At 42.0% G+C, this 27,273-nt stretch overlaps 1 protein-coding gene and 2 long non-coding RNA genes across 7 annotated transcripts in view; 1 reads left to right on the top strand and 2 right to left on the bottom strand.

The window, feature by feature from the left end:
- The window catches only part of znf704 (zinc finger protein 704), a 65,595-nt gene that overhangs the window by 16,328 nt on the left and 21,994 nt on the right, over positions 1–27,273 (bottom strand). For 3 of the 5 annotated variants that reach the window (XR_005099386.1, XM_037264008.1, XM_037264007.1), the window contains exons 3-6: positions 2,112–2,215; positions 1,667–1,935; positions 361–461; positions 7–292 (exon numbers count right to left, since the gene is read on the bottom strand). Coding sequence is in view for 4 of the 5 variants with exons in the window: in XM_037264008.1 (XP_037119903.1) it covers positions 7–292; positions 361–461; positions 1,667–1,935; positions 2,112–2,215 (760 nt within the window). In the remaining variant the exon portion in view is untranslated. Of the gene's footprint in view, positions 1–6; positions 293–360; positions 462–1,666; positions 1,936–2,111; positions 2,216–7,477; positions 7,890–9,138; positions 9,274–10,898; positions 11,242–27,273 lie in introns of those variants that run through there. The other 2 variants (XM_037264009.1, XM_037264010.1) reach the window with 2 other exon arrangements.
- On the bottom strand, positions 12,098–26,845 carry LOC119130459. The gene is made up of 3 exons (XR_005099420.1): positions 26,831–26,845; positions 14,443–14,529; positions 12,098–12,462 (listed from the first exon to the last, which is right to left on the bottom strand). It is a non-coding gene; the product is annotated as an uncharacterized LOC119130459 (long non-coding RNA).
- On the top strand, positions 12,656–13,146 carry LOC119130475. Its single transcript, XR_005099435.1, has 2 exons — positions 12,656–12,972; positions 13,003–13,146. It is a non-coding gene; the product is annotated as an uncharacterized LOC119130475 (long non-coding RNA).

The raw sequence follows: 27,273 nt of genomic DNA on the forward strand, positions 1-27,273 counted from the left end.
CCTCACCTGGTAGGCGTGATCGGCATGGATGAGGTAGAGCGCGCTGGGCGCAGAGCGGCTGAGCGGCGTAACACTGCCTGAGTGAGGCTCCTTGGTCCAGGGAGGTGGCGGCAATGGGGACAGGGCCACGGGCGCGGCCCCGTGGGCATCCGGCTGGGGAGGCGGGATCAGGACGGAGGGCGACACCGGCGACAGGCTGCTCAGGCCGTCAGCCACCGTGTCCGTGTTGAGCTTGATCTCGGTGTAGTAGAAGTCTTCCTCACCGTCGCTGCAGTCCGAGTCGCAGCTGCGGCTGGAAGTGACAAAGCGGGACTATAGCAAAGAGGAAATTAGCTCAGCCGACAGGATGTGGCTACGCACCCGAGGTGGATGGTGCGAATGTGCCTCTGGATTCCGGCGGCAGTGCTCAGGACTTTGCCGCAGTTCTTCCACAGGCACTTGAACATCACCTTCATAGAATTCTGCACAGGACAATATGGCCTGCCCAGTTATCACCAAAGGCTAGCTAGTTGGCTGGGTGGTCTTACAGCTGACGTTAAAAGTTTTCTTCAAACAGTTGGTTACTTTAGCTGGTTACTGGATTAGCATTGTCATTAACAGGTTGTCCTGCCAACACTACAAATTGCAGGGATGAGAATGGCAAATGTGAAAAGCACGGAAAAGCAGCGGGGGTGGATATATATATATATACAAAATAGAATAAAAATATCGATCGTGGAGCACTATATCGTGATGTATCGTGAATGAATCACAGCAGGCTTTAAGATATCGGCAAATATCGTATCGTGGTTCTTTGTATCGATATGATATCGTATCGTGACAAAACCCGCGATCATATCGCCGCGACGGCATATATATATACTATATATATAATATATATGTGGACATTTGATTGCTGATTGGCAGAGATGGGGACTCGAGTCACTGTGACTTGGACTCGAGTCGACTCAAGTCGCTGTTTTGATGACTTGTGACTAGACTTGACAAAAACGAAAAAACTTGAGACTCGAATTGGAAGTTAAAGACTCGGGACTTGACTTGAGACACGATGACTTGAATGACTTCAGTGTTATTTAGTTTATGTTTTCAGTTGGAATATAAAATTAATAATACATTTAAAAAAATATCGATAACACGGTAGGAGCGCAGGCTGAGAATGGCGTCATGATTGGATCACTACCCTGTCAATCAATCAGTCGTGCCCTCTCTACCTACCGAACGTGTTAATTGGAGAATCACGCCCCTTTATATCAGACATGCGCAAACATGTCGGCGGCAATGTTCCCTCTAAGCTGCGCGCGTGCGCAATCGCGCACTGCCCGCACGTTCTCAGCGCACAAGAAATCTATCCAGCGCATAAACATCCCCCCCCCCCCCCGAAGCGACCACGCAGCGTTGGACGCCCCATATATACATATATATATATATATATATATATATATAGATAGTATATATATATGCCGTCGCGGCGGGCAGGGCAATGCTCGCAAGTCGCCGAGGCTAACGTTGCCCGGCCAGCTGGCCGGCCGCTCCCCCCATATATAAAAAAATATTTTCTCAACGGATTTACACGATTCACAAAAATACTTTCGACGGAAAAAAAACACGGAAATCTGCGGATCCGCGGAAAATTCTCATCCCTGTAATTGATCGACCAATGGCCCACCTTGCGCTTGCGTGGTATGGGCTCGTCAAAGAGCAGGCTGCTGCCGTCCGTCTCCTCCAGGCTGGGGTCCTCGGTCCCCGCGTTAGGGGGCACTCCGCTGGGCACCCGGAAGGGTTTGAAGCTGTCAGCCGAGAGGGGCGGCGACGGTGTGGACGGGTTGGACTGGTCGCTGGGTGGCGACCAGCTCCAGTAGCCGCCCGACGAGCCATTGCTGGATGGAGTGAAAAGACCCGTAGAGCCGTTCTCCTTCCACGAGCCACTAAGAGCCTCTGTGGGGGTTGCAACACAACATTGCAGAGCGACCACATGACACAAATATAGGGGAAGGCTAATGTCATGCAAGATAATCCTGTGCAGGGATCTTGTTAGTAATACGGCACACGTGAGAGACTGCCCTCACTTGATACTGCTGCTTGATACTTACTGCAAACCACTGTTAGCTTACCATTGACTTTGACGGGCGGACTCCTGACCAGCGGGCTGGTGGAGAGGCTGGTGAGGACCATGGCGGCTGTCACCTTGTCCATGTCCACTTCCTCCTCTGACCGCCTGTATAAACAAAAAGTTAAAAAATAAACTCAAAGCTAAATTGCTAACATGTTAATTGGCTACAATGTCAGTTAAAAAGTTTTGTGCTTCATCTTTGGCCGTGCGCATGACATGCTAAACAAGATCATTTTGCATTTAGATATAACCGCTAGCAAGTTAGCCGGAATTACGTGCATTTATTACTCGTAAACAAGCTACTTTGGGACCTTGGGCGGTCTATGTGGACATTTGATTGCTGATTGGCAGAGATGGGGACTCGAGTCACTGTGACTTGGACTCGAGTCGACTCAAGTCGCTGTTTTGATGACTTGTGACTAGACTTGACAAAAACGAAAAAACTTGAGACTCGAATTGGAAGTTAAAGACTCGGGACTTGACTTGAGACACGATGACTTGAATGACTTCAGTGTTATTTAGTTTATGTTTTCAGTTGGAATATAAAATTAATAATACATTTAAAAAAATATCGATAACACGGTAGGAGCGCAGGCTGAGAATGGCATCATGATTGGATCACTACCCTGTCAATCAATCAGTCGTGCCCTCTCTACCTACCGAACGTGTTAATTGGAGAATCACGCCCCTTTATATCAGACATGCGCAAACATGTCGGCGGCAATGTTCCCTCTAAGCTGCGCGCGTGCGCAATCGCGCACTGCCCGCACGTTCTCAGCGCACAAGAAATCTATCCAGCGCATAAACATCCCCCCCCCCCCCCCCCCCCCCGAAGCGAACACGCAGCGTTGGACGCCCCATTAGCAACCCCCCCCCCCCCGGAGCGACCTGATGTTGCTCACTGTAGTCCTCAGTTTGCTCAGGGAGCTCGTGTCTATGCCCAGATACATGAAAAATTAGAGGGAACATTGGTCGGCGGGAGCGGCACCACGAGTTATAGCGTTCGGCTATCGCAATTATTTTTATGACGGCAAAAGACGGACAGCACAGCGCGAAATATGTAACAAAAACATTTCGGACAGCCACACGACAACTTCCAACTTTGTCCGTCATTTGAAGAGCCATTCTGCCAAGTACCGTATTTTCCGCACTATTAGGCGCACCGGATTATAAGGCGCACCTTCAATGAACGGCCCATTTTAAAACTTTGTCCATATATAAGGCGCACCGGATTATAAGGCGCATAAAATAGAAGCTATACTGCAACAAACTGAGGTTGACTAGGGTTGCGGTATGCATCCACTAGCCAATAACCAACGAGCCCTCTGTAAACAATCGTGTTTCTCAAACAATCTCCTATAAAATGATCGGAACTGACTAAAGTTCGATCTAACGCATTGGTACTACTTACCTATGTTTCCCTTCCATATCGATCCGTAGATTTACTCGAAACATTAACGGAGCAGCCTATTTTGACATGAAATAGCCTGGTACGTATAGCAGCTATCGTTATAGCATTAGCCATCCGCAAAGTCCCATGAGCCTCAGCTCGCAATCTCCCATGAGCCTCAGCAAAGTGTAAACAATCGCGTTTCTCAAACGATCTCCTATAAAATGATCGGAACTGACTAAAGTTCGATCTAACGCATTGGTACTACTTACCTATGTTTCCCTTCTATATCGATCCGTAGATTTACTCGAAACATTAACAGAGCAGCCTATTTTGACATGAAATAGCCTAGTACGTATAGCAGCTATCGTTATAGCATTAGCCATCCGCAAAGTCCCATGAGCCTCAGCTCGCAATCTCCCATGAGCCTCAGCAAAGTGTAAACAATCGCGTTTCTCAAACAATCTCCTATAAAATGATCGGAACTGACTAAAGTTCGATCTAACGCATTGGTACTACTTACCTATGTTTCCCTTCCATATCAATCCGTAAATTTACTCGAAACATTAACGGAGCAGCCTATTTTTAAATGAAATAGCCTCACGGGTACAACAGCTATTCGGTGACGCCCCCTGACTACAGTTGCCGTAATGTTGGGAAGCGATGCGACCTTGTAATTTACTAGTCGTACTAAAACGTACTGAAACATTTTGGCAGAGCACTGTGTACAACCAGTATGGATCAACAAATTCATCAATTGATCCATATATAAGGCGCACTGGACTATAAGGCGCACTGTGTTTTTTTTAGTAAAATGTAAGTCTTTAGGTGCGCCTAATAGTGCGGAAAATACGGTAAGTGCTTTTAATTTATCTAAATAGGTGTGTATATATAGCTTTAATGCAATGAATATGATGATGAAACTGAATTAAGTAAATATGATTTAATATGGAGCAAGTTAATAAATGAAAACTATAGTTAAGCCTCAAAGAACTTTTTTTTTTTTTACCATAAAAAGGCTGCAACAGCAACTACAGTAAAGTACACAAATAGTTGGCGAGGAAGGATGCCGGTGCTGTAGCGTAAACCTTAGACTCACTTATTTCACTTATTTCCATGTGAGCATTCAGTAATTATCACTCAAGCTCAGGCTTTAAAAAATTGCATAATTGTGACACCCCCTTTCGATGTTTTGGTTTTAATACACAATTATTTTGCATGTTGCATGTCTGTCAGACCATACAGTACATCCCATTCATATTTATGCTTTTGTTTCACAGGTATGCAGAATACAAAAAGATGAGAAACGCCTGCACTGATGCAGCGCAACCTGCAATTTCCCAGTTCCTCCAGTCTCGTCCGCAGGAAGCATATTCTCCAAACCATCCAAGACAGAAGGCCATAACAAATGCCATTCTCACAGACCTGGTGATTGGATGTAACATGTCTCTGTCAATCACGGAGAATGGACATTTCCGACACTGACTCCAAGTACCAGCGTGTCTGTCGTAGGACAATAACTTTAAAGATAGAATCCCACGTTGCGGAGACTCGGGAGAAAATAAAAGTGTGTATTGCTGATGCAGACCATGTATCAGTTACAGTGGATATTTGGTCAGACAGGAGAATGCGTGGCTTTTTGGGAGTCACTGGCCATGTATTGGCAACATCTGAGGGGGTTCAGCTGAATTCGTACTTGCTTGCCTGCAATAGATTCAAAGGACCTCACACAGGAGAACGGATATCAGAAGCCTTTGATTCCATATGTGACGAATATGACAGACAAAAACTTGACTTTGTTATTTGTGACAATGCCGCAAATATGAAGCGAGCATTTACAGTGTGTTTTCCAAAAGAGCAAGATGGTGAAGTCACTGATGATGACAATCTGGATGACGCAGAGTTGTGGGAAGAACTATCCAGAGGTGAATGGGAGACTGTGGACCAGATGCTCAACAGAGGAAGCCCCAAACGTCAGCAATGCTTTGCCCATACGCTGCAGTTAACTGTTGGTGATGGCCTCAAGGATGTACACATCATGAACAGCACCTTTGCAAAATGCTCCAAACTGAGCTCTCTCCTGCATACATCTAGCACCTTTAAAGATGCATTTGAAGATAAGTTTGGGCAGCGAGGGATCCCTGCAGCTGTGAACACACGGTGGAATTCAACTCTCCGCCAAGTCAAAGCAGTGCTCTCATTCACTCATCAGGAACTGTGTAACGTTGTTCAGAGCACAGGCCACAACAAGCTGGTCTTCTCAGTAAGGGAATGGAATCTGATGGAGCTTTGCGATGTACTACAGCCATTTGCTGAGGCCACCGACCTTACTCAAGGAGAGAAGATTGTGACGGTCAGCTCTGTCCTCCCCTGTGTTTTATCACTAAACCACCACTTGGAGAAACTGAAACAGCAAGTGCGCTTCCTGGGAAGCATGGTCCATGGCCTGCAGTGCTCTCTCAAGAAAATATTCCAGGGGATCTTTGTTCATGTAAAAATGTTATCAGCAGCACCAGGAGAAGAGCTGCCATTTGCAGACCCGCTCTACATCAGAGCTGCTGTCCTGGACCCAGCTTTCTCCATGATGTGGCTTCAGCATGATGTGCTTGTCCCTGATGACAAACAATGACATTGCTGACATGGTGAAAGGTCAGTGAATGTATTTAATTTTTAACATGCTCCACAGTTAGGCATGTCTTTGTGTCACCATGATCAAACTATGGACATTAAAAGATTTAGATTCACAAAACATTTGTATAAATAATATAATAAATGTTTTGAGCTTTTTTTGCAAGCATATCAAACTGAGCTGTGAAATAATGAATGAGGAAGTTCACTTTCCAACATTCATGGGCTTGTTTTTGCACTTGCCCTTTTATGTTAAATTAACTTGTTTTTTGTCTTTGTTTTTATTAGATCTGATTCTACAGGAGGTCCCACCAGACACAACACCCCAGAGTCCTGGGTTCCAAGAGGTTGAGGACCAGCAGGGAGAGAGCACTGGGTTATTCTCACAGTACAGAAAACGTCACAAGCAGAACACAACCAGCAGTCCAGAGACACAACTAAATAACTATCTTGGTCTTTGTTGTGGACAGGCTTGTCTGTCTTTTTGGGATGCAAATAGGAGTATCCTCCCTGCACTTTTTCCTGTTGCATCAAGAGCTCTTTCAGTGCCATCCTCAAGTGCCCCAGTAGAAAGAGTCTTCAGCCATGGGGTCACATCGTGCTCGGCTTGCAGACAGGACCCTCTCGAATCTAATATTTTGCAAGTGCAATAAATTGTAAAAGGGGAATGACCTATTGATATACTCTGCAGACAGACAGAGACAAGTGAAATTCTACAAAGTTGAATGTTGTATCCTCGCTTGTGAGGGAATATTTTTCTAAGAACAAGCTGTTATTTTTTCTGACAATGTTGAAAATTGAAGTTTATAGAGCTCTGGTGTCTCCAGATGTTACAGATGAAACATAAAATGTTTCTAATGCTTTTTGTGTTTCTTCTTTCAGATTTTTTTCCGATTATTTTTTTCATATTTGCAACTCAAATGTGTCAGAATGTCGGCAGACGTTCATTTATTTAGATTGAGCTGTCAATAAATCATTGTATGAGGTAATTTCTTTTTTGTTTGATTCCATGGTGTATTTTACTGAATATCAGTAATTACAGTGCAAATCCAAATTATTGTCATATTTTTTAAACAGGTTAGACACATTGGATAATGATGGTTACTTAAAGTTACTGATATCTTGTCTTTTCACTACTAAAATCAGATTCTGCGGGTAAAATTGCAATAATAAGGTGACTTGACTTGGACTTGACCTATTTAAGGACTTGACTTGGACTTGACCTATTCAAGGACTTGACTTGCCCAAGAAAAAAATGACTTGGGACTTACTTGAGACTTGAAGGTTAAGACTTGAGACTTGCACATGTGTGACTTGGTCCCATCTCTGCTGATTGGTTGTACACTCACACGCATATGAAAGACATCGATCAGGGTTGATTTAGTGATTTGTTGGGCAGTTTGTCGTTAATTACGCACTCGGGTGCCATGTCCCACCACGTCTTAATTGAGTGTCCTCCGATGTGCTCATCGTGCCGTTATATGGGTTGTTGTTGCCGTGGCGACTGCAGCTCACGCGCCAGCGGCCCCCGAGGTGACCGGAAAGTGGACGAGGAGGTTTACATGCAAAAGTGATCAGTAGTTGGATTGATCCGTAGACGTGTAATGACACTATTGTCAACAGCGCACGCGTCTTCATCAATTCTGTTGACGGACAGACTGACGAACGCCATTGTTTGACTCATTGACTCTCCTTTTGTCTCTTCCAGACTGTCCTTTCTTTGTCTCCTCTTGTCATACATTCTCTCCTCCATATTTTTTGTATACCGTAATTTTCGGACTAAAAGTCGCTCCGGAATATAGGTCGCATTAGCCATAAAATGCACAATAACGTGAAAAAACATATAAGTCGCTCCGGAGTACAAGTCGCATTTTGGGGGGAAATTTATTCGACAAAATCCAACACCAAGAACAGACATGAACGAGCAACAACAGGCGAAACAATAGGTATGCTAACGTGACATAAACACAAACGAAGAGCTGAGAACGGGCCTGACGTAACATTCAGAGTAATTAAAAACTATTACATAAATAACACGTTTATAAAACCATCTGTGTCACTCCAATTCATTAAATCCATCGATCGTCCTTTGTCAACAATGGGTGCGCACCGCTGACGGCGCTTGCACTTCAAAATATTCCACAGGCCCATATAACGATATATAAATTATATATCAAATAACTATTATATAAGCAATAATATTATCAAACCATCTGTGGACTCTAAATCATTAAATCCATCGATCAAATTCCTCGTCCTTTGTCAACAACGCCGCGCGTGCGCCCTGACGTCAGCCTCGTCGTTATTCCACAGATCTAGTTTATAACTATATTGTAGCGTTAACAAAGTACAAGGAAAGACGTGGGTTTGGTAAACGGCTCTTTATTTAACAAATCAAACTTCCAGGCGTATGGCGGCGTGGACTTCCAGCCAGAGAGGTGGAAGAGAGATCCATAGAATAGGGCCGGGCGTGCGTAAAAGCCATGACCGAGCCCCATCCACCGTCCCGGGACAGCCACCCGGCCGAGTGCCGGCCCCCGACTTCTATCCACGGAGGTGAAAGAGAGCTCGTAGAGGAGGACCGGGCGTGCGTAAAAGCCATAATAGTTTTTCAAACCTTCTGTGTCACTCCAAATCCTTAAATCCTTCAAAGTCTTCGTCCTCCGTGTCACTTAGAAACAAAGCCGCTAATGATGCCGGTAGTACGTGGGGCCCTTCGTCATCTCGTGATCAATCTTTGTCCTTTTTGTAAACAACCGCCGCGCCGCTGACGTCACTTGAAATTCAAATTACAGTAATCCCTTGCTACATCGCGGTTTCACTTTTTTTTTCTCTTTTGAGAAATTTTGAAAGAATTCACATATAAGTCGCTCCTCATTATAAGTCGCCCCCCCACCCAAATTATGAAAAAGAAAACGCGACTTATAGTCCGAAAATTACGGTAGTTGAAAAAGATACGTTTCTGCTTGCATCTCCTCCTTCGGTCTCCTCTCTTTTTGCCACCCCCTACCTGAACGCATCCTTTGGCTTCTTCCTCTTTACTTTATCAACTCTTCTTGTCTCCTTCTCCCTTTTGTCTTCTTTCTTGCCTTCAGTATGCATGTGCGGGTGACAGTTAGATGACTCGAGCACGGCAGTATATACAGTGCCTTGCGAAAGTATTCGGCCCCCTTGAACCTTTCAACATTTCGCGACATTTCAGGCTTCAAACATAAAGATATAATAGTTTAATTTTTTGTCAAGAATCAACAAGTGGGACACAATCGTGAAGTGGAACAAAATTTATTGGATAATTTAAACTTTTTTAACAAATAAAAAACTGAAAAATGGGCGTGCAATATTATTCGGCCCCCTTGCGCTAATACTTTGTAGCGCCACCTTTTGCTGCAATTACAGCTGCAAGTCGCTTGGGGTATGTCTCTATCAGTTTTGCACATCGAGAGACTGGAATTCTTGCCCATTCTTCCTTGCAAAACAGCTCGAGCTCAGTGAGGTTGGATGGAGAGCGTTTGTGAACAGCAGTCTTCAGCTCTTTCCACAGATTCTCGATTGGATTCAGGTCTGGACTTTGACTTGGCCATTCTAACACCTTGATACGTCTATTTGTGAACCATTCCATTGTAGATTTGGCTTTATGTTTTGGATCATTGTCCTGTTGGAAGATAAATCTCTGTCCCAGTCTCAGGTCTTTTGCAGACTCCAACAGGTTTTCTTCCAGAATGGTCCTGTATTTGGCGCCATCCATCTTCCCATCAATTTTAGCCATCTTCCCTGTCCCTGCTGAAGAAAAGCAGGCCCAAACCATGATGCTGCCACCACCATGTTTGACAGTGGGGATGGTGTGTTCAGGGTGATGAGCTGTGTTGCTTTTACGCCAAACATATCGTTTTGCATTGTGGCCAAAATGTTCGATTTTGGTTTCATCTGACCAGAGCACCTTCTTCCACATGTTTAGTGTGTCTCCCAGGTGGCTTGTGGCAAACTTTAAACGAGACTTTTTATGGATATCTTTGAGAAATGGCTTTCTTCTTGCCACTCTTCCATAATGGCCAGATTTGTGCAGTGCACGACTGATTGTTGTCCTATGGACAGACTCTCCCACCTCAGCTGTAGTTATCTGCAGTTCATCCAGAGTGATCATGGGCCTCTTGGCTGCATCTCTGATCAGTCTTCTCCTTGTTTGAGATGAAAGTTTGGAGGGACGGCCGGGTCTTGGTAGATTTGCAGTGGTCTGATACTCCTTCCATTTCAATATAATTGCTTGCACAGTGCTCCTTGAGATGTTTAAAGTTTGGGAAATCTTTTTGTATCCAAATCCGGCTTTAAACTTCTCCACAACAGTATCTCGGACCTGCCCGGTGTGTTCCTTTGTCTTCATGGTTCTCTCTGCGCTTTAAACAGAACCCTGAGACTATCAAAGAGCAGGTGCATTTATACGGCGACTTGATTACACACAGGTGCATTCTATTTATCGTCAGTCATTTAGGACAACATTGGATCATTCAAAGATCCTCACTGAACTTCAGGAGTGAGTTTGCTGCACTGAAAGTAAAGGGGCCGAATAATATTGCACGCCCCACTTTTCAGTTTTTTATTTGTTAAAAAAGTTTAAATTATCCAATAAATTTCGTTCCACTTCACGATTGTGTCCCACTTGTTGATTCTTGACAAAAAATTACAATTTTATATCTTTATGTTTGAAGCCTGAAATGTGGCGAAATGTTGAAAGGTTCAAGGGGGCCGAATACTTTCGCAAGGCACTGTAGGTATTCTTTTTTACCGCACGCGCATGCACTCACACACAAACTAACCCTCTTGAGCAAGCCAGATAAGGTGGAAAGATCGTCCCCTCTCATCATTGCACTTTACCTTGAGATAATTGACATGCACGCACACGCACACACTCTTCATAAGCCCTGTGTGGCCTACATTTCTACTATACACGCTATGGGGCAAATCAAGACACGTGGATGTCCTATATGCACCGTAGTGGAGGTCTTCCTTGGCAACTTGCCTCTGACACGCGCACACACGCGCACACACACACATTCCTGTACATGGTATATTGTGAGGACCGGGTAAAAGGGCCTACAAAGTGAGGACCACCCTTTCTGCTTGAGAAATGAAAAGCAAATGAAAAGCATTCCTGGACTCAATACACACACCCCTTTAAATTACACAAAACACGAAGATTGAAGAAAAAGTTTTTAACCGGAAGAATGAGGACCGGAAAGTGGAGCTTTTTTTTAATGATTTAAAGTAGGTTAACTTGAATGGTAAATGTTTTTTATATAATGTAATTTTTTTGAGAAATGTTACCTTAGTAAAACATGTTCTCAAAACCATCACAAGGCAGTTTTATTCATTAAAAATATTAAATAAAAAACAAATTGGTTAGTTTCACCAGGACAAATGTTCGTTTTATAGGCAGTTTAGCTGTCAAAGGTAAAGCATAGAATATTAGTTAAATTTTACAGGCAACAAAAACATCTAATATTTCAATTTGTAAACCAACAATTTGTATTTAGTGTCAACTTCTGACACTGATGCTTGTTTTTCAGAAAGCCATTCTGTTCTTGTGTGGAAAAAAACATGGCAGACTCAATCTACAATTTTCTTTCATTATTGCCAACCACATACAAGACGCTCATTCAAAGTGCATTAGATAATATATTGCACCTCTTTAGAACGCAGCAGTTTACTAAAAAACATCAGCAAGAGCAATACAAAATTAAATATTTGAGACAGCTTCCTGAAAGGCAACAAATTGTCAGTTCATACTCAACACCAGTCACTAACTAGAAAAAAAATAGAGTAAATTTTAATTGCAAAGTTTACTTGAAATTTCTAAGTTAAAACTTGTAATTATTTTGTTCCAAGGAGTGGTTGTGTAAAATTTGCTCATTCATTAAAAAAAAAAGATACGTGTTGAGGAATTAAACCATGACCCTGATATATCATCATTCTCTCATCTGAGCCATTCCACTCCTACTTCATATCAAAATATTGATGGCATCTTCAGAACAACAACAACGCCTATGAAACATGAAATGAAAAAAAATACCCTCTTATTGTTTCCTCTGGTGTGCTTTAGTGATTTAAAATGCAAGTTCTCTCTTGATTTTAACAATTTTGTTGTATACAAAAAATGTCGCGTGTTTCCACGTTTGCTTACTGAGAACTGGAGACCCCTTGCTAATGCACATAAGGCAGACCTCCTTTCCTGGAACCTTCTTCAGTGCAATGAACTTAGCAAGATATTGCTCGACTGCAGTCCTCTCCGGGTCAGTCCAGGGTCTCTTACCTTGTTTTATGACTTCTATTTCTGCGGCATCTATGAAACAAAAACAAAAAAGTTTATTAGAGGTTGAGTTGATTAAACTGAGACTTTATTGAAGTTCTACAACTGCATGAATAATTTGAAAAATAATTTTTAAAAACCAAGTCGACTTGATTCACAACAGTAATTATAAAACACGTTGAGGCAGCTACCTTAAAACAGTTTTGTTGACTTAAAATAGCACAAGGTAACTTTCAGTTTTGGTCAATTTTGGCGGCGCCGGTGGACAAAAGCAGTAGTGTTTAGCCTGAAAGAAGACCACATTTCCCATGAGGACCAGCGAACCAGTAGACCTGCTGCATTTGGAGTGAACTACATTTCTGTTTCCAGTGGCTGTGAAGGATGGATAGCGATGAGGTAATAATCTAGTTGTAGCAAAACAATGTCATATGACGATGTTGAAAATAAGAAATGTTTAACTTTGGTTTTGTACCGTATTCTGACACGATCCGCACCCTCCCAACCTCACGCGACGATTGTTTGCGTGGCGTTGTTCCAAACACAGTCCTCAGACTTGTTTAGTGGAGGTGAAAGTGATACAAACCGCCCTCAGGCCATGACAGTGGAGTCAGTCAACTAGTTGTAAGTCGAAATACCATCAGAAAAGTTGTGAAAATATTTTACGAAGGCTAGAAGGTTACCTAGTGCTGTTTTAAAGGGGGAGTCAGCCCCCCATTTGAAAAAACTTATGATTAATGTTTAATTCATGGAAAATAAATCAAACAGGTAAACTCCACTTGTTTTTATTCATATCAAGGGGTGGCCATTTGGCCACTCAGTTGCCAGGGTCACAATCAATCACAGCTCACCTGGCAACTGTGATGTGCAATTGGCCGCTCCTTGAGATACTACCGTAATTTTCGGACTATAAGTCGCGGGTTTTTTCATAGTTTGGGTGGGGGGGCGACTTATACTCAGGAGCGACTTATGTTTTTTTTTTTTTTTTAATTATCCAAAAAAAAAAAAAAAAAAAAAAAAAAAAAAAAAAAAAATGAAACCGCGATAAACGAACCGCAATGTAGCAACGGATTACTGTAATTTGAATTTCAAGTGACGTCAGCAGCGCGACGTCGCGGTCAGCAGCGCGACGCGGCGTTGTTTACATAAAGGACAAAGATTAACTCGACGGAGCTCTCTTTCACTTCCGTGGATTGAAGTCGGGGGCCGGCGCTCGGTCGGGTGGCTGTCCAGGGACGGTGGATGGGGCTCGGACAATGCTTTTACGCACGCCCGGTCCTATTCTATGGAGCTCTCTTCCATTTCCGTGGCTGGAAGTCCACGCCGCCACACGCCTGGAAGTTTGTTTTGTTAAATAAAGAGCCGTTTACCAAACCCACGTCTTTCCTTGAACTTTGTTAACGCTACAATATAGTTATATAGTAGATCTGTGGAATAACGACGAGGCTGACGCCAGGGCGCACGCACGCGCGGCGTTGTTGACAAAGGATGAGGAATTTGATCGATGGATTGAATGATTTAGAGTGCACAGATGGTTTGATAACATTATTGCTTATATAATAGTTATTTGATATACAATTTATATATCGTTATATGGGCCTGTGGAATATTTTGAAGTGCAAGAGTCGTCAGCGGCGCGCACGCATTGTTGACAAAGGACGATTGATGGATTTAATGAATTGGAGTGACAGATGGTTTTATTAACGTGTTATTTATGTAATAGTTTTTTGTATAACTCTGAATTTTATGTCAGGGCCGTTCTCAGCTCTTAGTTTGTGTTTATGTCACGTTAGCATACCTATCGTTTAGCCTGTTGTTGCTCGTTCATGACTGTTCTTGGTGTTGGATTTTGTCGAATAAATTGCCCCCCAAAATGCGACTTATACTCCGGAGCGACTTATATGTTTTTTTTCACTTTTTTGGGCATTTTATGGCTGGTGCGACTTATACTCCGGTGCGACTTAGTCCGAAAATTACGGTAGATAAAGGTGAAATATCCAGGTAAATTGACCTTACCATTTTCAGTGCCTTCTCTTGATACAGCAGTCTTCTTTTGGCCCTTCCCCAGAAATCTGGTGCTAGTTGTCGGTCTGTCCTCACCCTCTGCGAAAGATATGTTAGTAGAATAATGAGAAAGAACACTGCCTTCATTAGGTACTTTTCTTTTCACGCAAGGTTTTATTGCCTGAACTCACCCCAGTCATCGTCTTGACGCTTTCGTTTATTTACGATTTTCTTTTGCCTCCTAAAACACCATTTCCCTTCCTCTTCATCTGTTAAAGAACACAACCAAGTGCTAAATTAATCACTTATTGCTTAGAGGGAGAACTAAGAATAGAAAGGTGTGCTTCATCTTATGTGTTTTTGGTGTGACAAACATCCAGTTTTGTCTTTCTAGGCCGCTTCCTTTTCCTCACAGAAGGTTACGTAGCTGTTTGCTAAAAAGAGTTGTTAACCGGGGCAAAATCTTTGGCCGTTATCAAGATTGTTTGCTATCAGAGGAGTTTGTTAACTGAGGTTCCAATATATTTACTTAGTTTGACTGAATCGCGCTTGAAACCTGTACCATCAAGTGGCCATTTTTGGTAAATTTATTTATTTATTACACAAGGAAATGGCATGACGTCATCATCAGTCAGGTCTCTATAAAATGCGATCAGATAACCTCGTCTCACACCTAAATACTGAACTTTCAATTCTTCCCAAATTGCTTCTCTGTGGGTATAAAATAGTAAAAAGATAAGTGCGTGGCGTCTGCTTGCTATGCCAAATTTCCTTAAACAAATTCTACATTCCAACCAATGTCTTTCCGGCGCATATGGGTCACTTTGGGGACTACCGTAATTTTCGGACTATAAGTTGCGGTTTTTTCATAGTTTGGGTGGGGGGGGGCGACTTCTACTCAGGAGCGACTTATGTTTTTTTTCACAAATTTTTACTTGATCATTAACATCACTTACTTACAAGTACCGTAATTTTCGGACTATAAGTCGCACCGGAGTATAAGTCGCACCAGCCATAAAATGCCCAAAAATGTGAAAAAAAACCATATATAAGTCGTTCCGGAGTATAAGTCGCATTTTGGGGGGCAATTTATTCGACAAAATCCAACACCAAGAACAGACATGAACGAGCAACAACAGGCTAAACGATACGGTATGCTAACGTGACAAACACAAACGAGGAGCTGAGAACGGGCCTGACGTAACATTCAGTTATTTAAAAAAAACTATTACATAAATAACACGTTTATAAAACCATCTGTGTCACTCCAATTCATTAAATCCATCGATCGTCCTTTGTCAACAATGCCGTGTGCCGCGCCGCAGTTCAAATTATTCCACAGGCCAATACAACGATATATAAACTATATTTTAAATAACTATCACATAAACAATATTATCAAACCATTTGTGTCACTCCAAATCATTAAATCCATCGATCAAATTTCTCGTCTTTTATGTCATCCTGGTGACAGAGGACATGTCCAGAGGATATGGCGCTTTAAATTACTTTATTTGATTTTTTCTCTCTATTTTTCATGTTTTGAATATGTTCAAGATAAAGATATCAAAGCATGTGAAGTGATCAACTATACTAAAAATAACATGTGAAGTGGTCAACTATACTTGTAAGTAAGTGATGTGTTAATGATCGAGTAAAAAGTTGTGAAAAAAAAACATACAAGTCGCTCCTAAGTATAAGTCGCCCCCCCACCCAAACTATGAAAAAAACCGCGACTTATAGTCCGAAAATTACGGTATAGTTGACCACTTCACATGTTATTTTTAGTATAGTTGATCACTTCACATGCTTTGATATCTTTATCTTGAACATATTCAAAACATGAAAAATAGAGAGAAAAAAATCAAATAAAGTACCGTATTTTCCGCCCTAAAAGGCGCACCGGATTATAAGGCGCACCTTCAATGAACGGCCCATTTTAAAACTTTGTCCATATATAAGGCGCACCGGATTATAAGGCGCATAAAATAGAAGCTATACTGCAACAAACTGAGGTTGACTAGGGTTGCGGTATGCATCCACTAGCCCAGAGCCTACGAGCCCTCTGTAAACAATCGCGTTTCTCAAACGATCTCCTATAAAATGATCGGAACTGACTAAAGTTCGATCTAACGCATTGGTACTACTTACCTATGTTTCCCTTCCATATCGATCCGTAGATTTACTCGAAACATTAACAGAGCAGCCTATTTTCACATGAAATAGCCTGGTACGTATAGCAGCTATCGTCATAGCATTAGCCATCCGCAAAGTCCCACGAGCCTCAGCTCGCAATCTCCCATGAGCCTCAGCAAAGTGTAAACAATCGCGTTTCTCAAACGATCTCCTATAAAATGATCGGAACTGACTAAAGTTCGATCTAACGCATTGGTACTAGTTACCTATGTTTCCCTTCCATATCGATCCGTAGATTTACTCGAAACATTAACAGAGCAGCCTATTTTCACATGAAATAGCCTGGTACGTATAGCAGCTATCGTCATAGCATTAGCCATCCGCAAAGTCCCACGAGCCTCAGCTCGCAATCTCCCATGAGCCTCAGCAAAGTGTAAACAATCGCGTTTCTCAAACGATCTCCTATGAAATGATCGGAACTGACTAAAGTTCGATCTAACGCATTGGTACTACTTACCTATGTTTCCCTTCCATATCGATCCGTAGATTTACTCGAAACATTAACAGAGCAGCCTATTTTGACATGAAATAGCCTGGTACGCATAGCAGCTATCGTCATAGCATTAGCCATCCGCAAAGTCCCACGGGCCTCAGCTCGCAATCTCCCATGAGCCTCAGCAAAGTGTAAACAATCGCGTTTCTCAAACGATCTCCTATAAAATGATCGGAACTGACTAAAGTTCGATCTAACACATTGGTACTGCTTACCTATGTTTCCCTTCCATATTAATCCGTAAATTTACTCGAAACATTAACGGAGCAGCCTATTTTGAAATGAAATAGCCTCGCGGGTACAACAGCTATTCGGTGACGCCCCCTGACTACAGTTACCGTAATGTTGGGAAGCGATGCGACCTTGTAATTTACTAGTCGTACTAAAACGTACTGAAACATTTTGGCAGAGCACTGTGTACAACCAATATGGATCAACAAATTCATCAATTGATCCATATATAAGGCGCACTGGACTATAAGGCGCACTGTCGGCTTTTGAGAAAATATTTGGTTTTTAGGTGCGCCTTTTAGGGCGGAAAATACGGTAATTAACACTTTAAAGCGCCATATCCTCTGGAAATGTCCTCTGTCACCAGGATGAAATGAAGGACGAGAAATTTGATGGATGGATTTAATGATTTGGAGTGACACAAATGGTTTGATAATATTGTTGTTTATGTGATAGTTATTTAAAATAGTTTATATATCGTTGTATGGGCCTGTGGAATAATTTGAACTGCGGCGCGGCACACGGCATTGTTGACAAAGGACGATCGATGGATTTAATGAATTGGAGTGACAGATGGTTTTATAAACGTGTTATTTATGTACCGTATTTTCCGCCCTAAAAGGCGCACCGGATTATAAGGCGCACCTTCAATGAACGGCCCATTTTAAAACTTTGTCCATATATAAGGCGCACCGGATTATAAGGCGCATAAAATAGAAGCTATACTGCAACAAACTGAGGTTGACTAGGGTTGCGGTATGCATCCACTAGCCAATAACCAACGAGCCCTCTGTAAACAATCGCGTTTCTCAAACGATCTCCTATAAAATGATCGGAACTGACTAAAGTTCGATCTAACGCATTGGTACTACTTACCTATGTTTCCCTTCCATATCGATCCGTAGATTTATTCGAAACATTAACAGAGCAGTCTATTTTGACATAAAATAGCCTGGTACGTATAGCAGCTATCGTTATAGCATTAGCCATCCGCAAAGTCCCACGAGCCTCAGCTCGCAATCTCCCATGAGCCTCAGCAAAGTGTAAACAATCGCGTTTCTCAAACGATCTCCTATAAAATGATCGGAACTGACTAAAGTTCGATCTAACGCATTGGTACTACTTACCTATGTTTCCCTTCCATATCGATCCGTAGATTTACTCGAAACATTAACAGAGCAGCCTATTTTCACATGAAATAGCCTGGTACGTATAGCAGCTATCGTTATAGCATTAGCCATCCGCAAAGTCCCACGAGCCTCAGCTCGCAATCTCCCATGAGCCTCAGCAAAGTGTAAACAATCGAGTTTCTCAAACGATCTCCTATAAAATGATCGGAACTGACTAAAGTTCGATCTAACGCATTGGTACTACTTACCTAGGTTTCCCTTCCATATCGATCCGTAGATTTACTCGAAACATTAACAGAGCAGCCTATTTTGACATGAAATAGCCTGGTACATATAGCAGCTATCGTTATAGCATTAGCCATCCGCAAAGTCCCATGAGCCTTAGCTCGCAATCTCCCATGAGCCTCAGCAAAGTGTAAACAATCGCGTTTCTCAAACGATCTCCTATAAAATGATCGGAACTGATTAAAGTTCGATCTAACGCATTGGTACTACTTACCTATGTTTCCCTTCCATATCGATCCGTAGATTTACTCGAAACATTAACAGAGCAGCCTATTTTGACATGAAATGGCCTGGTACGTATAGCAGCTATCGTTATAGCATTAGCCATCCACAAAGTCCCATGAGCCTCAGCTCGCAATCTCCCATGAGCCTCAGCAAAGTGTAAACAATCGCGTTTCTCAAACGATCTCTTATAAAATGATCGGAACTGACTAAAGTTCAATCTAACACATTGGTACTGCTTACCTATGTTTCCCTTCCATATCAATCCGTAAATTTACTCGAAACATTAACGGAGCAGCCTATTTTTAAACGAAATAGCCTCGCGGGTACAACAGCTATTCGGTGACGCCCCCTGACTACAGTTGCCGTAATGTTGGGAAGCGATGCGACCTTGTAATTTACTAGTCGTACTAAAACGTACTGAAACATTTTGGCAGAGCACTGTGTACAACCAGTATGGATCAACAAATTCATCAATTGATCCATATATAAGGCGCACTGGACTATAAGGCGCACTGTCGGCTTTTGAGAAAATTTTTGGTTTTTAGGTGCGCCTTATAGTCCGGAAAATACGGTAATAAATTTTTTTTTTTTTAAATAACTGAATGTTACGTCAGGCCCGTTCTCAGCTCCTCGTTTGTGTTTGTCACGTTAGCATACCGTATCGTTTAGCCTGTTGTTGCTCGTTCATGTCTGTTCTTGGTGTTGGATTTTGTCGAATAAATTGCCCCCCAAAATGCGACTTATACTCCGGAGCGACTTATATATGGTTTTTTTTTCACATTTTTGGGCATTTTATGGCTGGTGCGGCTTATACTCGGGAGCGGCTTATAGTCCGAAAATTACGGTATATGTTCATAACACACCAGAATGATTGAGGTTACACACAAAAAATAAATAAAATAAATCGCATTTTACACAAATCTGAATTGAGCATTAAGATCTGTGTTGTGAATGTAACATTTTAGCATTACCTGTGTCTTTAGTGTCTTGATTGGGATTGTCGCTCCCAGCATCTTCATGAGCGTCTTCATGTAGTCTGCCATCTTCTTTTTACAGGTGACCTTGTTGCAGTTAAATGAGGCACCTCTCCACCTGTGGAAAAACGCCATTAATACCATGTACGTTAATACTAAGGTGAGTTCCGAGACGCTTCACTTGTGTTAAAGTTTTCTGTAACTACCAGAGTTGTCATCCTTATGTCTTTGTGTTTTGACAGTCTTCTTTGGCCTCTGAACTGCAGAGCTTGTGGTAGACAGCTGGTCTCCATCTGATGGAGCATACATTAAAACAATTAAACAAAGATAGACAGACAGATACAACATGTTTGTTTATGTGATATTGGGGGCGAAATATATTGCTGTTTCATAACAGCAGTGAAAGAAAAAGGCTTGGCCAGTAATTTTATTGTGTTCTTAATGGCTCACCAGCATAAAGTATCATTGTCTGTATTTCAGCTGAAACAGGTAAAAAAGTAATTAAGCGTTTACAAACAAAAAAAAAAGTGCTGCTTTTAACATAAACATGACCACGGCAATATCATGGCAATTTTAATATTACATTATTGCCACACAGGTACTTTCACTAACCAGCTGAAGTTTAACAGTATTAAAACATTATCCATCACATTTTCTCACAAACTTCCTTTCTCGCTGCTTCTGGTCTTGTTTGGGGCTGCTCCGCACTGCCGACAACACGCATGATGTCGGGGTTTGCGTTCTGATTTAGTTTAGTTTATATTGAATATTTTATCAAAGGTACTTTCCATTGATATCGATTGCATATAAATCGCTATACATACTGTATTTATTCTAATTATCGCCCATATTCTAATAATCGCCCAGTGTGTGTTAGCGATGACATAAATAAAAAACATTGATACCTCTATCGCCCATGCTGCTAAAAATTCCCCCCAAAACTTACGTTTTCCTCCGCGACCGCATACCGACGTCATTGCACAAGTTTAAATATGACTGATTTGACAGCACATCGAATGTCCCTTTTAAATTGTTTTTCTCCATAAACTATATATTTGCAGGGTATTTCAATACCTCCTTCGACTGTCCATGTTCCTTGGCTGGCTCCTTTTGGCTTGCCAGTAACTACAGCCTCAATTCGCGTTCTTTGTTGTTGAAGTTGTGATGTACACGGGTCGTCTGGCGCTTCAGCCTGCTTGCTTTCTTTTGAAGGCTGATGCGACTTGGATTTTGTTCTCTTCGTCTCTATATTATGATACAATTACACTCGTCACTCCGCTACAATATCCTCACACAATTACGTTATCGGGGCGTGCGCTCGAACAAGACGATTGCGATAACATGACATGCGCAACATGTGATGTGCGACGGTAACGTGTTGCATCGATGGAGCATCAATTGACGCATCAATTGACGCACCCCTCTGTTAGAGGTAGATCAAAACAGCTGCTGTTCTAGTGTTAAGAACACCAGTGAGACGCAGGTATTGCATACTACATAAGGAAAATATACATATTATCGCCCATTTCAGTGCCCCTTGGCGATCGGACAAAAAGTGTTCTCTATTAATCACCCACAACCCTGTTGGACATAAATCTTCTCTAATTATCGCCCTGGGCGATAATTGGAATAAATACGGTATCAATATGGAATTGATCCCCCAACCCTGATGAATATCGTTATTTTAAAATTTGGTTCCAAATCAATTCCAAGTATTAACACAAAAGCATTGTCTTTACGTACAATCGTGTTCCTGTTGTCTCCCTACATCAACAGTTGCTGAAGGTTCTGTGCTTATGGAAATTTTCACAGAAGGAAATTAGAAAACCTACTTTTACAATGAAATAAAATTTAAAAAATACAGATGATCAAGACATGTAGTGCACAGAAAGACAAGACCGAGAAATATAAAATAAATCGAATTTTACACAAAAATCTGAATTGAGTATTAAGATCTGTGTTGTGAACGTAACATTTTAGCGTTACCTTTGTCTTCAGTGGCTTGATTGGGATTGTCGCTCCCAGCATCTTCCTCAGCACCACCATCTTCACCATCTCATCTTCGTGTCATCTGCCATTTTCTCTTTACAGGTGACCCTGTTGCAGTTAAATGAAGCACCTTTCCACCTGTGAAAAATGCCATTAATTTTACAAATTTACAAGTCATTCTAAATTTGTGAAGTGTGGTGGAGGAGACGTACTTAGGACAGACAAATGGTGTTGTGAAGCGCAACAGTGTGGATCTTAGATTTAAATGTAATCCCATTTGATGAATAAAGCATAAAATTGACAATAATTGGCATTATTATTAAGTAAAAATAATGACAGTAACAGTGCATTTGTGACACTGTATGTAATTGACAACTGTAGTAGACACTCAATTAATTAATATCAATACACCAAAACATTTGTACCTCCTCCGACCTCAGCCTTCAGTCAATTTCTTCCCGTACACAAGACACACCGAAGACTAGCCATCGTTTAAAAAAAAAATCAGTATGGGAGTCCGTTTTAGTTGCGTAGGGTAAGAGTGGGGGGGAAACATCAAATCATTAAAAACAGCGATTTACAGTGCAGGGATGAGAATGGCAAATGTGTGTGTGTGTATATATATATATATATATATATATATATATATATATATATATATATATATATATGCCGAGCGAATGCTAGCGAGTCGCCGAGGCTAATGTAGCCCGGCCGCTCCCTCCCCCTCCCCCCACATATAGTCGACATTTTCTCAACGGATTTACACGATTCACGAAAATGATACTTTCGACGGAAAAAAACACGGGAAACCGCGGATCCGCGGAAAATTCTCATCCCTGACAGTGTTATTTTGAACCTTGAATGCACGCGTCCACATCTAAGCTAAACTAAACATTACCAAACTAAGCTAAACAAACAACATGAAATACTTACCAGAGCATTTTCAAATCTGTCTTCACCCTTTCGGCGACCGCGTAAACGTCTGTGTCTTCTTTTAAATGCTTCCATGTTAAAATGAGCGTTCCAGCACAGTAATTCTTGAATCTTAAATCGTCGCACCGTCCAGACAGGTTGCGTCTGTTGCAGGCTTCGTTCCTCGAGCTCTGATTGGATAATTACCTCTGCGTATTTGGCGCAGTGGGGGATGGGCACAGAAGCAGCAACAGTGAGGAAACTCCATGTTAAATTGTGCACATGCGCAGTAGCAGGCAGGCTGAGTGTGCTGAACTCTTTCACCTTGCTTGTCGAGCTCTGATTGGATAATTAGTTCAAAGTACTTCAAGATTCAAGAGTTTTTATTCGCCATGTTTGAGCGTGCCAAACAAGGAATTTGACTTCGGTACTTGCCACAGAAGCAACAAAAGTGGGGGAAGGGCACATGAGTTGCGGAGCAGTTCCTCAACGCGTTCATTACACTTTCCTGACCTCATGACACCTAAAACAGATCAGAATTTTACCCTAATCCTAAAACTTTTGAAACGGACAGCAATCAAAGGATTTGGCCAAAACCATTTAACTTCTTAATTTATTCATTGAAGAAATTTAAGAAATAAATAAAATAGCCGTTTAAGCACTGCTCTGCTTCCATTGTCACATTTTGGTGGCATGTCAAAGCTTCTCCACCTTTTTTTGCACATCATTCTTATTTCTGTTTTTTTACTGGAGGTCTCCTGCATCAAACCTTGCCACGTTTGCTATTGTAATGAATAAATGATGTTATTCCCTCAAAATGAATCTAATGCAGGCTCTACGCAGGGGCAAGAGGGGGCAACGCCCCCTCAAACAGATGTCCTGCCCCCTCGAATCAAACTTTTAGAAGTGAAAAATCCGCTGATAGAAACACACGTTAATCCGCCCCCTTTCTTCTCTCATGTCGGTGCAGTGTGTCCTCACACAGCCTGCTGTCAGGACTCCGCGCCCCTCCGTAAACATCCAATCACTGTGAGTATGCAAATGAGGCAAGACGCAGCCAGAGAGTGTCAAGTTACAGTCAGCGCGGTAGGAGTTGGAAGAAGCAGTAAAAACTCCACCAAACTCGTCGTAATGACCCGTGATATAACTAATGATTAACGACAACTCAAATAATAGTTAATATAACATTCATATTATATGTTCCCCCCCCCTGAGAGATTGCCACCTTGTGGTCAGGGGGTTTGCGTGCCTCAGTGACCCTAAGAGCAATACCAGCAGAAGCTTTAATCTTCAGGTGGGACACCCAAGATGGACAGGTCTTAGTGTAGAGGCCTGACAGAGTGCAATCCACTTCTCCAGGTTGAGATCTGGACACACAGCTAACAACTGCCGTGAAGAAAACACTAACAGTGTTAAAAATGTGTGTAAAAAAAAAAAAAAAAAAAGAACATGCCCCCTTCACATTTTTGACTGCCCCCTCTTATGTGCATTCCTAGAACCGGCCCTGATCTAATGTGGCTGAAATATTGCAATAATATCATAATAATACACAATTTACAATCCCTTTTCCAAAAGGTTGAGACACTGTATAAAATGCCAAAAAGAAAGCAAATTTAATTTGTAAAATTGTGAGACTTGGGGCCTTTTAATGCTTTAAATGAGTCTAATTGAAAAAGTAAACGGACTCCATTTTTGACAGATTGACCTTTGAACGTTTAAAACTACATTGGGTTAGAGGGCATTACAGCATTTTTATGGCCTAAACAATTACCGTATTTTCCGCACTATTAGGCGCACTTAAAAACTTACATTTTACTCAAAAAACCACAGTGCGCCTTATAATGCAGAGCGCCTTATATATGGATCAATTGATGAATTTGTTGATCCATACTGGTTGTACACAGTGCTCTGCCAAAACGTTTCAGTGCGTTTCAGTACGACTAGTAAATTACAAGGTCGCATCGCTTCCCAACATTACGGCAACTGTGGTCAGGGGGCGTCACCGAATAGCTGTTGTACCCGCGAGGGTATTTCATTTCAAAATAGGCTGCTCCGTTAATGTTTCGAGTAAATTTACGGATTGATATGGAAGGGAAACATAGGTAAGCAGTACCAATGTGTTAGATCAAACTTTAGTCAGTTCCGATCATTTTATAGGAGATCGTTTGAGAAACGCGATTGTTTACACTTTGCTGAGGCTCATGGGGGTCTGCGAGCTGAGGCTCATGGGAGTTTGCGGGTGGCTAATGCTATAATAATAGCTGCTATACGCACAAGGCTATTTCATGTCAAAATAGGCTGCTCTGTTAATGTTTCGAGTAAATTTACGGATCGATATGGAAGGGAAACATAGGTAAGCAGTACCAGTGTTAGATCGAACTTTAGTCAGTTCTGATCATTTTATAGGAGATTGTTTGAGAAACGCGATTGTTTACAGAGGGCTCATTGGTTATTGGCTAGTGCAGGGGTGGCCAACCAGTCAGAGACTAAGAGCCACATTTTTTACTGTGTCATTGCAAAGAGCCACATCATACACATGAACACCCCCCCCCCCCACACACACACACAAGCACGCGCACACGCACACGCACACACACACACACACACACACACACACACACACACACACACACACACACACACACACACACACACACACACACACACACACACACACACACACACACACACACACACACCTCTGCTCAGCCAAATTTATTGTGTGACATTATGTCACGCACCAACATGATAATGACAAATTGAGCGTTCAACAAAAAACAACTTTAACTCTGTTAAAAACGTCCTGTGTTCATCGTCATATATTCGTTTAGCTGTGCATTTTTTCCTTGCCATTTTGGCAAGTGTCTTGTCAGCTTTTCTGGACCTAATGGGCCCCCGTAGTCACAGTCGGCATTCATTAAAGAGCCAGCAAAACCAATCGCTCTGTTTGTCCCTCCTCCTTTGCGGGATTTCACCTCACGCGCATGCGCGTTTGACCAAAATACCATATTGAACTCAAGCGAAGCAAATACGCACGAAAAATAAACACAAATGTTGATATGAACGTAAAAGAGCCGCATGAAACCAGCAAAAGAGCCGCATGCGGCTCGCGAGCCGCGGGTTGGCCACCACTGGGCTAGTGGATGCATACCGCAACCCTAGTCAACCTCAGTTTGTTGCAGTATAGCTTCTATTTTATGCGCCTTTTAATCCGGTGCGCCCTATATATGAAATAATTTCTAAAATAAAAAATTCAATGAGGGTGCGCCTTTTGGTGCGAAAAATACGGTAGGTATTATTTATGCCTACATCATAATTCAAACACTGAAACTAGTCTGGGAATAAGATGAGAGCTATGGAGTCTTTAAGTTGTGTGGCTCTTTACTTAGCTTTAGGAAGCAGATGTGCTCTGGCCAGTTTATTAAACTGTGTAAATGTAATTGAAGTGATTTTTGACCTTTGACCCCATGGAAATGGTCCACCAATTCCATGTTCTGTCCACTGTTATGAGTCCTCCTTGGAATGAAAAGTCAAATATAGTGAAGATGGGTTAAATTATGACATAAATTAATTATTTTCATGTGCATTTCATATTTTCCTCTTTAAATTCGACACATGGTTGTGTCTCAGCAGTTTAATGATCACTAAGACATTCTAATGCCAAATTAAACAGGGTACGTTGCACATAGATACTTGAAATTTTACACCGGTGCAGACAGAAATAATAAAAAGACAATGAATGACCAAGATCCATCCATCCATCCATCCATCCATCCATCCATCCATCCATCCATCCATATCCATCCATCCATATCCATATCCATATCCATATCCATATCCATCCATCCATCCATCCATCCATCCATCCATCCATCCATCCATCCATATCCATCCATCCATCCATCCACCCATTTTCAACACCGCTCATCCTGTTCAGGGTTATTGCGTGTGCTGGAGCTTACCCAAGCCAACATCGCGCAAAAGGCGGACTATACCATTGAATGGGCGTCAGACATTCGCAGGGTACATATATAGAGATGAACAACCATTCAGACCCACATCCATACCATCACTGATTGATTGGTCGTCAGACATTCGCAGGGTACAGATATAGAGATGAACAACCATTCAGACCCACATCTATACCATCACTGATTGATTGGTCGTCAGACATTCGCAGGGCACATATATACAGTAGAGATGAACAACCATTCAGACCCACATCCATACCATCACTGAGCGGCACGGTGCCCGCACACAAGCCTGGCAAGCACTATTAGCAACTCAAAGGCCACGATATTAACTAAAATGTCTTAAATTGGCGCCTTTCCAAGCTTCAAGGGAGTCTTAATGAAGCGCTTAACATGGTTCAAATTTCTCATGGGCGTGTGACGAAATTGTATAA

This window comes from Syngnathus acus, chromosome 11 (assembly GCF_901709675.1).
Source record: "Syngnathus acus chromosome 11, fSynAcu1.2, whole genome shotgun sequence".
In the NCBI taxonomy this organism is placed as follows: Eukaryota; Metazoa; Chordata; class Actinopteri; order Syngnathiformes; family Syngnathidae; genus Syngnathus; species Syngnathus acus.